The sequence below is a fragment of the Diabrotica virgifera genome, chromosome 1 (assembly GCF_917563875.1).
Source record: "Diabrotica virgifera virgifera chromosome 1, PGI_DIABVI_V3a".
Classification (NCBI taxonomy): Eukaryota; Metazoa; Arthropoda; class Insecta; order Coleoptera; family Chrysomelidae; genus Diabrotica; species Diabrotica virgifera.
In genome coordinates, this window is record NC_065443.1 from 306,728,865 (window position 1) to 306,742,416 (window position 13,552).

Sequence of the window (13,552 nt, forward strand, 5' to 3'; positions counted from 1 at the left end):
TGAAAATTCGAGATTTTGTTGCCTCTATGTAGAATTAAATTGGGGTGAATTTTTATTTGAGTATTTTTGGTGTAAAGTTAAAATCTTCGGAGTTATAGAGCAATAATTGAAAAAAATACGATTTGTCGGCGCCATTTTGTTTACAAAAAAAGTAGCACACTATCTGTGGACTTTGCATATCTATATTAATAATATATAGGATCTTATAATTCGATTAAAGCCATAAAATTGCTGGTATATAACCTTTCTTTGTACTTTACTAATTAGACCAACGTATTATAACTACTTTTTTTTCAAAATTTAAAGATTATGCAAAAAAAAAGAAAAATTTATATTTTGTCGATAAAATATTAAACAAGCATCTCATCTTTATAATCTTTATAAGTTTGATCAATGTATCATGAATATTTTGGTTATTATTGCACTCGTAAATTGTTAATTAACAATTGAATTGTTGCTAAAATATTCGTTTCATTTTCACCGGCTTCTGGAATTACAATCTATACCAAGAAATCTTTGATGTCACTAAGATATTTAATTATTGATTAATAATTACTTACCTAAAACTTTATTTGAAAATTATAGTTTTTGTTAGGAAGACCCGCATTTTCCGAGGAAAATTTTCGTCGGAGCAAATCGTGAAAAACACATCTCTATGCATAATTTAATTGCGGTGAATTTTTATTTGGGTGTTTTTGTTGTAAAGTTAAAATCTTCGGAGTTATAGCGCAATAATTGAAAAAAATACGATTTGTCGGCGCCATTTTGTTTATAAAAAAGTAGCACACTATCTGCGGACTTTGCATACCTATATTATTAATATATAGGATCTTATAATTCGATTCCAGCAATAAAATTGCTGGTAAATAACTTTTCCATGAATTTTGCTAATTAGCCCAGAGTATTATTGCATTGGGATGATATGTGTCCTGTGTTTTTGCAAATAAAGCAGGTGACTGTACCTTGTGACAAAAATATGCGGTAAGGTGTTTGGTCGAAATTTATTAGAATAGAATCTGGAATTGATGATTTTATAGGGCTTAGATAAACTTGCCTCCGAAAGCTCAATATGTGACCATATACCGGAAGATTCGAGCTAATTTTCATAAATGTTATTGAGGAAATAAGCTCTAAACCTATATTCTGTAATTCTTCAACTAATACTTGATGAGGAATTGACGGGCAGACACCAGACAAGACTAGTCTTTCTGCTGGAGAGACAAGTATCCGTGCTGTTACAACTTCGCCGATTACTTCTATAGAGCCATGTTGTGTCATGAAATTATCTACTACGGTTTTGTTTGCCAAATACATGCAGATTCTATTATGAGATAATCTAGATGAAAAAATGATATTTTTTGGGTTGATTATTGTGCCCAACGGAATTAAATAATCCTGCAGTTTAGCATTATCGATACAACTAAATACAATTGCTTGGGTCTTACTCGGAAAAGAATGTGAAGCGGCTGATGTATAACTGTTTGTTATATTCGAACGTTGATTTACTGGACTGGTTAGATCGGAAGGTGTATTTACATTATGTGAAGTCATCTTAAGCTGCGGTGGCGAAAGTTTCAGTCCGACTCTGGTAAGTGATAAACCAACCGCATGCTAGCTAACCTCACAAAATGATGGTACGGTGTTGTATATTTATTATTTAACGTTTTCTTTTCACAATAATAAAGTAATAATTACGTATAGATGACTTACGTAGTAGTATTTAGTAGATAAACACTTTAATTTTAAAAACTATTTAATATTACCACTTGTTTTTAGTAAAAACTAGGAGTACAATGTCAGTACAAATTGACCATACCTTGCCAGGGCCGGTCTCCCAGATAAATTTAATGTTTTATCGATATAGAAGATATTTTCTAGATTATACATAATAGGTTTCTGTGTAGATTTGCCAAAAAGAGTCGATTTAAAAGGTTTTCATCAACACGTTGCCAAATTTATTGATCCGGAATCTTCTTGCATTCAGCGTATCCTGTGGAGGTTACAATTAACGCGGCTGTTTGCTCGTTCGAAACTGCTGCACAAAATAATTCTACCGATGCTATTTCGAACCATTCAAGCAGGTTTTGCAGTCAAGAAATTCTTCTACGTCCCACGACTCTTCCTCCAACAACCTTTGCTTGCATTATTATAGGCAGCTGTAGAAAGCTTATAAGCTGTAAGATTTGTAGACTCAAAACTGTTTAGGTATTCAAATTGTCCCATAAAAAAGCATCAGGAAGTCAAATTTGGAGATAATGGCGGTCATTCGATAGATCTTTTCTACATTTTCATCTACCTGGAAAAAGGTTATTTGAGTAATTTCTCTTTGGAAATAGGGGCACCATTGAGTTCACTCCCGTCTTGAGCAGGTAGTTATTTTATTAGTCGAGTTCACTCCCGACACTATTCGAATTCACTCCCGAGCGATTTTACAGTAAACTATGATTTAAGGATATTATTTTTCTGAAATTTAAACATTGTTGCCAAATATCACTTTTATCGTAAAGCAATTCGAGAAGTTTTTCCAGACACTAAACTTAAGGGATGCCTGTTGAAAATCTTGAGTCACTTGAAATCACTTGAGTCAAAGTTGGTATAGAAAAATTCAACAGTTGGAACTCTCCCACGAATGTCAGTGCAGAAACAGATATAACTAAATATATAACTTATATATTTGGTTTACTACTTCTCAAAGCAGAGGACGTTGGGCATTGCTTTGCCATAGATCTTATTGCAATTCAAAAAGAAGATGAAAGAATGGTTAAGTTTAGTGACTATTTCGTTGAAACCTATATTGAAGAAACATCAACATTTCCTCCTCACATATGGGCTGAAAATTCTTCGTCTTTACAAAGAAGAACAAATCCATGTGAGTCTTTTTACTCTCGCTATATTATACAACACATCTTCATTATACAACACATCCAAATTTTAACCAGTTTATTTATGTTCTTTAAGATTTTCAATTAGATACTTATATCATACTTCAAAGTATAGATACCGTTGTGAAAGTGTACGATAGAAAAGTGATATTGAGAAAAAACTGAAAGATAATTATTTGAAATAACTACAAAATAACGGCCTTATCAATTTTGAATTATAAAAAAATATATCAAATATGTTGTAAAAAAAGTAAGTGGGGCAGTTATCATATTTACTTTAATGTATGTATTCAATGAAACTTAGTGACCAAATATTAACAAGAACATAACAATGAAACTTTGTTTTCTTGAATTATTACCAAGTTGTATTTTTAAAAATCATCCCAATTAGATGTAGATATGCTCATGTGCAAGAACGTCTAATAAGAAATATACTTTTTCACCTACCTCTACGGAAAATATACTTTTCGTACTTCCGGGCCTAAAGTGACAACTTCACTCCCTTGTGACAGGTACTAAAGTGTCACATTTAATCCCTCCGGGATTAAATATTGACGAAACTCCCGGAACGATTAAATCACAAACAAACGAATTTAAGGGATATTTTATTGAAAAATATAATTAATTAGAATGGTAATTAACGTTAATATTTATTAAATTTTATTATTTATTTACAAATTTACCTTAAGCATTAAATATTTATCATCCGGAGCCTCCCGTAAGAACTGATCTACCTGCTCAGACGTGAGAATTCTTGACTTCTTTGGCTTAAATCCCTCATTTCTTCTCTTCAAAAAAGCTAATAATTTTGGAAATTTACTTATATCAATATCTTCTCTAATGTTAATAACCGATTTCAGCATTGAGTAATGTGCCCAGAGAGTTGAGGCACAAACCGCTTTTGATTTATCATCGAAGTAGACTAACAGCGCATTTTCAGTAGGTTGTCTCACATTTTTTAAGCGGCACCACTTTTTAAAAGCATCGTACTGCTGCTCGTATAGTTTTCTAGATTTCGGTGGTAACAATTCTTCACCTACTTCGGCTGCTCTTTTATCAATATCAGATACACCTTCTTCACTCATGATACCAATAATTATCAATAACAATGTTTCTTTACAATGACACTAGTAATGACAATGTTTCTAAATTATAACTGTCACAACGCAATGTTACTATGGTAACTTATTTTAAAGACAGTTTATTAAATGAGTTGAAGAGAGAAAAAACTGATTGAAATTATTGAAATAATTAATAAAATCATACCGGAAGTACGAAAAGTATCGTATATACCTTGCGACTGAAGTACATTTAATCCTTCAGGTAAATTATGGCCCTCCCTGCGGTCGGGCCATAAACTTTACCTTCAGGATTAAATGTACTACTTCAGTCCCGCGGTATATAATGTACTATTTCCAACTACCTCTACCGAAAGTATACTTTTCCGGACCTGATTGTAGGGAGCAAAGTTGTACTTTTCCTCCCTAGGGAGGAAAAGTAAAAGTGACGTCATGGTATTTAATTCATGAAATATAACTTATTGACGACCTGTACAATATCTATTTTCTATTACGTAAGTATCTATACATTTTAACGTTTATTTAAAAAACAGCCTGTATTTTGCAGAATGGTAAAAACAGTAAATTGTTATTCTGATTTAACAATGTTTACATTAATAATTTGACTTATATTTGACAGTTGACAGTTATATTGTACCTACTTGTTAGTTTTAGTTCTAATAAATTTTGTTGGTTAGTTACGTAAATAAATTGGGTAAAAATAAAAAAATGACTTGTTATTTGTGGAAGGTGGAAAAATAATATGTATAACATGGGAGTAAAGTGCCTTTTCCTCCCTTGCATGATTACTGCCCTCCGCTACGCGTCGGGCAGTAAACTTCATTCTCGGGAGGAAAAGTAGCACTTTCCTCCCCTGTTATACAAATAGCTATTTCCGGATCTGATTTTAGGGAGCAAAGTTGTATTTTTCCTCCCTAGGGAGGAAAAGTAAAAGTGACGTCATGGTATTTCATTCATGAAATGTAACTTATTGACGCCCTGTACAATATCTATTTTCTATTACGTAAGTTTCTATACATTTTAACGTTTATTTATAAAACACTCTGTATTTTGCAGAATGGTAAAAAACAGTAAATTGTTATTTTGATTTAACAATGTTTACATTATTAATTTGACTTATATTTGACAGTTGACAGTTATATTGTACGTACTTGTTAGTTTTAGTTCTAATAAATTTTGTTGGTTAGTTACATAAATAAATTAAGTAAAAATGAAAAAATGACTTGTTATTTGAGGAAGGTGGAAAAACCATATGTATAACATGGGAGTAAAGTGCCTTTTCCTCCCTTGAATGATTACAGTAAACTTCATTCTCGGGAGGAACAGTAGCACTTTCCTCCCTTGTTATACAAATAGCTATTAAAAGAATGATTTGTCAACAGTGTCCAGATTTTAAGGTATAATAATTACTTATATTAATGACGGCTTAAAATCGCTTGGGAGTGAATTTAAACATTACCTTTTACGTAGTCAGGTAATATTCATATTTTGGGAGTGAACTCAACTCGTCCCGGAAATAGTATATTAATGTCGGAAAAAAGCCAGCAGTGAAAATTTGAAGTCTGTTGACAGATGCATAGATCATTGAAATAAAAACCAGTCAATGACAATAATTACTTAAATATTTTTGTGAAAATATATATCTTTGAGTGTGTACTTGACTGACCCTACAAATATTACTTTCAGATTAGAATACAACATTGCTATCAATCAATACATTTCTTTTTTTGACCAGCAACAAACGCTGAAGTTAGGTTTAGTGAATAAGTATTTATTGTAATTCCCGTTTACTTAACTAAGTATGTAATGATGGTTAACCCTGTAAAAATTGTAACCTGTATGTACATCGTTGCAAAAATGATTAGGAGACCCTTCAAATTAGGTGACCCAGAACCTTTGTTTGTATTTAAAAAATTGTCGTTTACATCATCATGATTTCCATTCATTTGTAAAAAATTAATATGTAGTAAATTTGTAGAAAAAATTTAAGAGCACTTGTACACCTCGACACCTACGGGTAAAAGAGGCTTTCGATTATGTATATATGTATATACATATGTGTGATTTCCGTTTAAAAATCAAAATTGACTTGTAAGATAATTTTTTTAAAAGTCGTTTATTTCTGAAATAATATATTTATTCCATAGATTTGCATCATACTGTATGTGGTTGTGAGCCAGTCTTGAGGTAGTATCGCAGTTTCATACACACGATTAAAGAAGCATATCAGATATTTGGTTGCAGCAGGTTCGCTCATGCATAATTGATAGATAAATGGATATTATAGGAGCACAGTACGTTGTTCTACATATTCGTTATGTACAAGATCTATAGGCACGTTAATAATACAGGAATTTAATATCTTAATTAATTTAATACCAAATTAAGTCAATTCAGCGAAAAGTTTTTTTTATTTTAAAAATATACCGATTTTTTGTAGGTAGTAGTTTTGGGCTTTTAATACTTTTAAACTACTACTAAATAAAATGTACATAGAATATTATATAATGTGTAAAGTCGGAGAAGTTGGTATTAAACCTGCCCAATTTTTTAATCATTTGGGATGGAATATAATAATAAAAAGTTGTTGTAATTGATAATTTGGAAGCTACTATTTATGTGACCAAAGCACTGATTAAAACTGACATAATATATATCTTTATTATTTGCAAATATTCATCATACCATGGTTGCAAATTGGTAATTCATTGAAAATTTATATATCAAGTGATACTTTAAAAAAAAAAGCCTTTTTTAATCTAATAGCACATAAAACAACATCAAAAATATTTCTCTACATCCCACCGGACCGAAAACAATGAGAACCTTCTCTGATTACACCTCCAAGGGTTTTAAAATTTGCAAGACATAACGGATGCTGAGACTAAATAAGATGAGGGAATTTAACAATTTATAATTCACGTTCAATCTGCTCAGTGCGGTAAAGTTCCAACGAGAATGGTTTCCTTCGTACTCCAATCAGAGTAAACATGTAAATGAAAAATAAATAACCATTTTTAATTTAGTTGCAACACTTTAAACTACAGCCGCATTCTAGTTCAATCAGAGAGTGCAGCAAGCACCTCTACCGGTTTCGAAACTTATAAGTCTCTCATCATTATCATCATCATCAATGGCGCTACAACTCTTCGTGAGTCTTAGCCGCGTTTACTATTGCCTTCCATGTTTGTCGGTCCTGTGCCACTAATTCCCATTGTCGCACTTCCATTTTCTCTAGATCTTCTTTGACTGCATCTTTCCACCTTTTTCTAGGCCGCCCTACAGACCTTCTTCCATCTGGCCATCCCAGAACACATTGTTTATAAGGCGATTGTCGTTACTGCGTATCACATGCCCTGCCCATCTGAGTCTATTGGCCTTTATATATCTGACTAGACATTCTTTTTCGAATAGAGACTTTAGCTCGTTATTGTATCTGCGCCTCCATTCATTTGTCACGCTGTCTCTGCAAGGGCCATATATCATTTGAAGGATTTTACGTTCCCACACCAGCAATTTATTAGCTTCTCTTTTTGTTAGCGTCCATGTTTTTCGTCCATACGTCCATAAGTCTCTCATCAGGAGGCACATATGCTCTCTCTGACCCAAACCAGGACAAACCCCGGCGTGGAGTTACGGATTGCAACGAACGAAACGGCAGGGATGCTCTAGCGGCAACTGCTAGCAAAAGACTAAGTTTTCAATCTAATAGCACATAAAACAACATCAAAAATATTACTCTATATCCCACCAGATTGAAACCTTCTCTGGTTATAGTTCCGAGGCGTCTAAAATTTGCAAGCCATAACGGATACTGAGACTAAAGAAGATGAGTCTTCTCAGAATTCGAGAAGACTCATCAGCTTGAGTCTTCTCAAGGCTTTTTCGACGTATATATTGAGCAACATTCAGGACAGTATACAGCATTACCTTACTCCTTTTTTAATTGAGAAATCTTCTGCTTTGTTGAAATTTTGAAAGCGTACTGTTATTGTCTGGTTTCAAGACAGATTGGCGATAATTCTTATGTCCTTTGCATCCAATCCTAGCCCTTGTAGTTATTTTTATCATCAATTCGTGTTTTACATTATCGAATGCTTTCTCATAATCGATGAAACAGATAAAACAGAAAACCTTTTGGTAAGACATAACCTCCTTAACACCCAACATACTTTCTTTAAGAAAAAACAGTATCGATCAACAGGTAGCAAAAACGCGTTCCAAGATTACGGCTGCAATTTTGAATATTTTTTCGAGATATTTAACACACGTATTCGTAATATAATAGAGAATGGCGGTACAGAGCCCAATTTAAAAAATATATTAATATGTGGAAATTACTCTGTAATTAAATAAAATATTAAAAAAAGAGCCTGTACCGCCATTAAGAACAACAAAAAAATACACTTTCTTCAAATAAACTTTTTTATCCGATGCCTAGATTTTGTGTCATTTTGGAACTACTAATGAAATAAAAAATTTTAGTACTTCCAAAATGACACAAAATCTAGGCATCGGATAAAAAATTTTATTTGAAGAAAGTGTATTTTTTTGTTCTTCTTAATGGCGGTACAGGCTCGTTTTTTTTAATATTATATTTAATTACAGAGTAATTTCCACATATTAATATATTTTTCAAATTGGACTCTGTGACGCCATTCTTTATTATATTACGAATACATATACAATATTACGAAAAAATATTCAAAATTACAACCGCAATCTTGGAACGCGTTTTCGCTACCTGTTGATCGCTACTGTTTCCTCTTAGTAATCCTTTTTTAGAACGATTTGCGTAGTGAAAAACAAAACGTCAATTTTTAGGTAAAAATGCTATTGCTCTTACAATCATCAACTGTGGCCGCTCCCATATAACACAATATTTAAGATAAAGTACTGTATGTTGTTCTGAAGCTATTTTCTTGTGGAATTTTTATAATCAATTACTTTTAATGGGAAATAAGCCCCAATTTTACCAAAAAAATGATTTTATTAACGTTTCGAAGCCCAAATCGGGTTTCGTTTTCAAAATACAAAATACTACTAATATAAAAATAATATAAAAATATACTAATAAAAAAATTAGTTGTTAGAATACAAAATAATACTAGTAGTATTTTGTATTTTAACAACGAAACCCGATTTGGGCTTCGAAACGTTAATAAAATAATTTTTTTGATAAAATCGTGGCTTATTTCCCATTAAAAGTAATTGGTTATAAAGTACCGTATTCATCATTCACATAAAAAGTCTTTTTCTAAAATTTAGTAGCTTTAGGAAGTTCTATTTTATATTCTATACTTATACTATACGTTTCTAATGAAATTTTATATGCACCTCTTCACTACCATCATTTACAACTGCATTTCATTTAATTTAGCTCACATAACCTCCCATTCTTCGTTTTATAGGTACCTCTTTTAACGTAACTTAATAATAAACTTTTTTAATTTCCGCACCAACTTTGTTGCACTGAATCTCCATGGGCTGAGCTAAACTTTTAGCACATACTTTCATTTAGCAAAAGTTATTATACCTCAAAATCATAAACAGAAACAGGGAAAACTTTTTACTGTAATTTGTTCAAAATAAATGTTGGGATACAAAATGGTACAGAGTTGCAAAAATTGAGAATAAGAAAGTATGTAATCTTTAAATAAGAGTTAAGTGTTATCAAAAATTATCATTAAAAAACAGATCAAGATTTAAAAAGTAATCTATTGAAATCTCACATTTTTACGTTTATATTCTTACAAAATATCACTAAAAGGTAGCAAATTTTGTTAACTTTTTAAAATATTTACTATATATAACTATAGTTATTAAGGTACCAAGGGTATTATAAGGATAATAATGCTTGAGGTCAATGGTGTATATAGCGAGGGCCTTTGGCCCGAGGGATATACGTTGAGCGAAAGCGTTATTATCTATAATACCCATGGTGCCTTCAACGTTTAATGTCCGACTAAATTATTCTTTATATGCAAAAATTTGAATAAATCTTGAATTAATTAGTTTTCAAATAAGTACATTTAGCAGTAATAGTCGTAACGTAATTGTGGTAACCATAATTTCACTTAGGTTGTTATTTGTCAACTTGACATTGTTTAACTAGTTATTTAATTTTTTTTTTTTATTTAGCTAATGCCTCGACAACCAATGGCCAATGGCCATGGGCATGGTAGGTACGGTGAATTTTTGCAGTCAGGTACCTAGTGTCATGTGTAGTGTGTGTGCTGAATAAGTGTCTTGTTACTTTGCAAAGTCGACGTCATGGTCTTTGCAAAGAGACGCTAGTTGTATCCGAACGTCTGCGGTCCCTCCGGTGAGTACCGATCCCACAAGGAGAGAAACTAGTTTTATTTATTAATTTATAACAAACGAAAAATTTATGACCCTGGTGAGATTCGAACTCACGACCATTCGAACCTTTTGATCCAAAGGAAGGCGGTATTACCACTGAGCCACAGAGGCAGTTATTTAAATTGAATGCCCTATTATTTTTACTATTTTACTATTGACTGACGTTCCACAATTAAAATCATGTTCCACGATTAAAACTTCCCCTGTTCCAATGGTCCCATACATCAAAGTGTGTCCGACTAGCCACCGTTAAGCTATTAACAAATTTTCAACTTGCTATTAATCAACTTTTTTTTTGATAAGTACGAGGGATCCAGGCCTATGGTAGCATAGAGTGTAAACGGATAATTAATTTTATCTTTAATGGCAATAGTTATTTATGTACCAAGTCAGTAAAGTGACTCTTTATCGAACCAGTCTGATATTACGAGCAGAGGGAGCGAAGCGAGCGAGGCGAGTAACAGACGAGTTTGATATAGAGTCTTTACTGAAGTGGTGCATACAAAATTTTATCGCCAATCATAAAAAACATTAACACTTACTTAATACTTACTTAATTACATCCGTCTAATGACAAAAGGGTGTGTGTACTTTGTACGCACGTAAGAGGTTATATTTATATTATTATGATTTCAACGAAATATATTTTAAACAATTTAATTGTATTTTTATTTAAATAACTAATTTTCTTAAAATAATATCTACCAAAAATTAAAAATATCGTTATTAGTTACGTCATTGTTTATGAAATGTATATCCTTGCGCAGTTGCTTTTCTCTTGATGAATCGTAGACAATCTAAACTAAATAAATATATTTACTAACAAATTATCAATAAATATCTATCACCGTCCTATATACAGTGAGCACGTAAAGGTTGGAATAAATTCATTTTCTCGAGATTGGACGATTTTTGAAAAAAATCCCGAAAGAGGTCAATTTTTATTGTTCAATTGCGACTTTTTGGCATATATATCATACTAGTGACGTCACCCATCTGGGCGTGATGACGTCACCGATGATTTTTTTAAATGGGAATAGGGATCGTGTGATAGCTCATTTGAAAGGTAATTTAATTCTCTATTCAGTAATATAAACATTTAGATAATTATTTATACAGGGTGTCCCAAAAATCATTTTTTTAATTTAATTTATTGACATAAAAAGAAGAATTCATGTAATTTATCTAATCCAAAATACATTTTACTGCTCTCAGAAAACAGAAAAAAATATTTATTTGAAAAATATTCATTGCTTTTCGCTTAAATTAAATGTTCACACTGTCAAGAGACATGTGGGTGGCGGCTTTGATATTGAATTTAAGCAAAAAACAATATTTATTTTTCAAATAAACATTATTTCCTGTTTTCTGATAGCAGTAAAATGTATAGTAAGTTATATAAATTACACAAATTCTTCTTTTTATGTCAATAAATCTAATTCAAAAAAATTTTTTTGGACACTCTTTATAAATAAATATGGTAATGTTTATATTACAGAATAGAGAATTAAATTACTTTTCAAATGAGCTATCACACGACCCCTATTCTCATTTAAAAAAATTTAAGATGACGTCATCACGCTCAGATGGGTGACGTCACTAGTATGATACATATGCCAAAAAGTCGCAATTTAAAAATAAAAATTGACCCGTTTTGGTATTTTTTCAAAAATCGTCCATTCTCGAGAAAATGAATTTATTCCAACCTTTACGTGCTCACTGTATAATGTGTATAATCGAATTAACAAAAACACAATTTTACACATTTGCATTAGTAGGTAGTACCTAACTTAAAAGATTTAAGAATTTTATTTTTAGACGTAATAAAAATTTTGTATGACAATGACAGTAATGACAGAATGCCTTTGCATTATGGGCCGTTTCAATGTTTAATCGATAGTTGTTGTCAATATTGAATACCTAATTACTAAATTTTTAAAGTTTTGATTTATTTTTTGTGAATATAATTGCAAAATAATACAGAATTTAACTTTTTGACATAAATTTAATTAATATTAACGTAAATTTTGTACAATATTTTTATTAATTAAAGTAAATAAATTTTAAGTTGACACAAATAAATAATCGATTACTGTCCTTTGATCACTTACATTCAATCTTGGTTAATTTGATTAATCGCGACAGGTAAAGTAAAATTCTCCTTTCAGTACAATAAAGTGTTAGTGTTGGCGATAAAATATATTTACTTAATTTAAATAATTTTGCGATTATTTCCACATCGTCTACTTTATGCAAGACCACCAATCTAATGAAACATTCTCTATATGAAAGTTGTAAATCATAAAGCAGCTCCTTACTCTAGCTAATAGTAGTCCGAAAGGTTCTTGACTAATATTCCACCATGAAACTTTGATTACTTCCCAAGTTTCCCTTAAACTTATAATGTACGGCATTGGCTCGTATATATTAAGAGGTATTAACAAACTTTGCAAGTTGAGATTTCTTATCGGTAGCTGAAAGTCCACAATCTTTGTTTGTTGTTAAACTATAGTTAATTTTGGATACCCAATTTTTTTATGTTGATCTACGAAGGTTATAAGCTTTATCTTAGGCACTTAAGTTCACTGCTTTATATGCGTAACATCACTGTTTGTTTTCGAGGCGATAAAAGGAAAAAATGAAAATGATATATGTAACCTTGTCTTTATGTAACGCGTTCTATAGTTTCCATAAACCTTTTTCCCTCTCTTTTTATCTGTCTGCCTTTCCCTTTTCTAGGTCTCTCTCTCCATTTTTATGGGTAAGCGATGGGTATGGGCAACTTCGATGCTCGAACAAGGAATCATCACACCGAATCAATCACCCTGGTTATCTCCCACCTGAGTCGTACCTAAGAAATCAGATGGCTCAGATAAAATTAATGGCGAATAGTTGTCGACTACAGGAAAGAAAATAAGCAAACCATGGATGACCAATATCGTATTCCAAACATAACAAGCATTCTGGACAAAGTAGGCTGCTTCCAATACATACTTTTTCACCCTCGATCTAGCCAGCGGTATCCATTCAAAATTGAAATGGCGGAAGAATATATTCAAAAGACTTCACTATGGGTATGAATACCTGAGAATGCCATTCCGACTTAAAATAAGAAATTTCTACATTTCTGAGACCAATTCAGAATGTACTAATAGGACATAAATATTAAGAAGATATTTGTAAGAATACTAGAAACAAGATTTGAAATATAAGTTGTATTTTAAAATA

The 13,552-nt window shown here is 31.7% G+C and overlaps 1 protein-coding gene across 1 annotated transcript in view; it reads left to right on the forward strand.

Annotated features, from left to right (window-relative positions):
- The first annotated feature begins 2,757 nt into the window (after window positions 1–2,757).
- The window catches only part of LOC114333384 (monocarboxylate transporter 2-like), a 141,756-nt gene continuing 130,961 nt past the window's right edge, over window positions 2,758–13,552 (forward strand). The window contains exon 1 of the mRNA XM_050641370.1: window positions 2,758–2,869. Within this exon, the coding sequence (XP_050497327.1) occupies window positions 2,758–2,869 (112 nt within the window). The remainder of the gene's footprint in view (window positions 2,870–13,552) is intronic.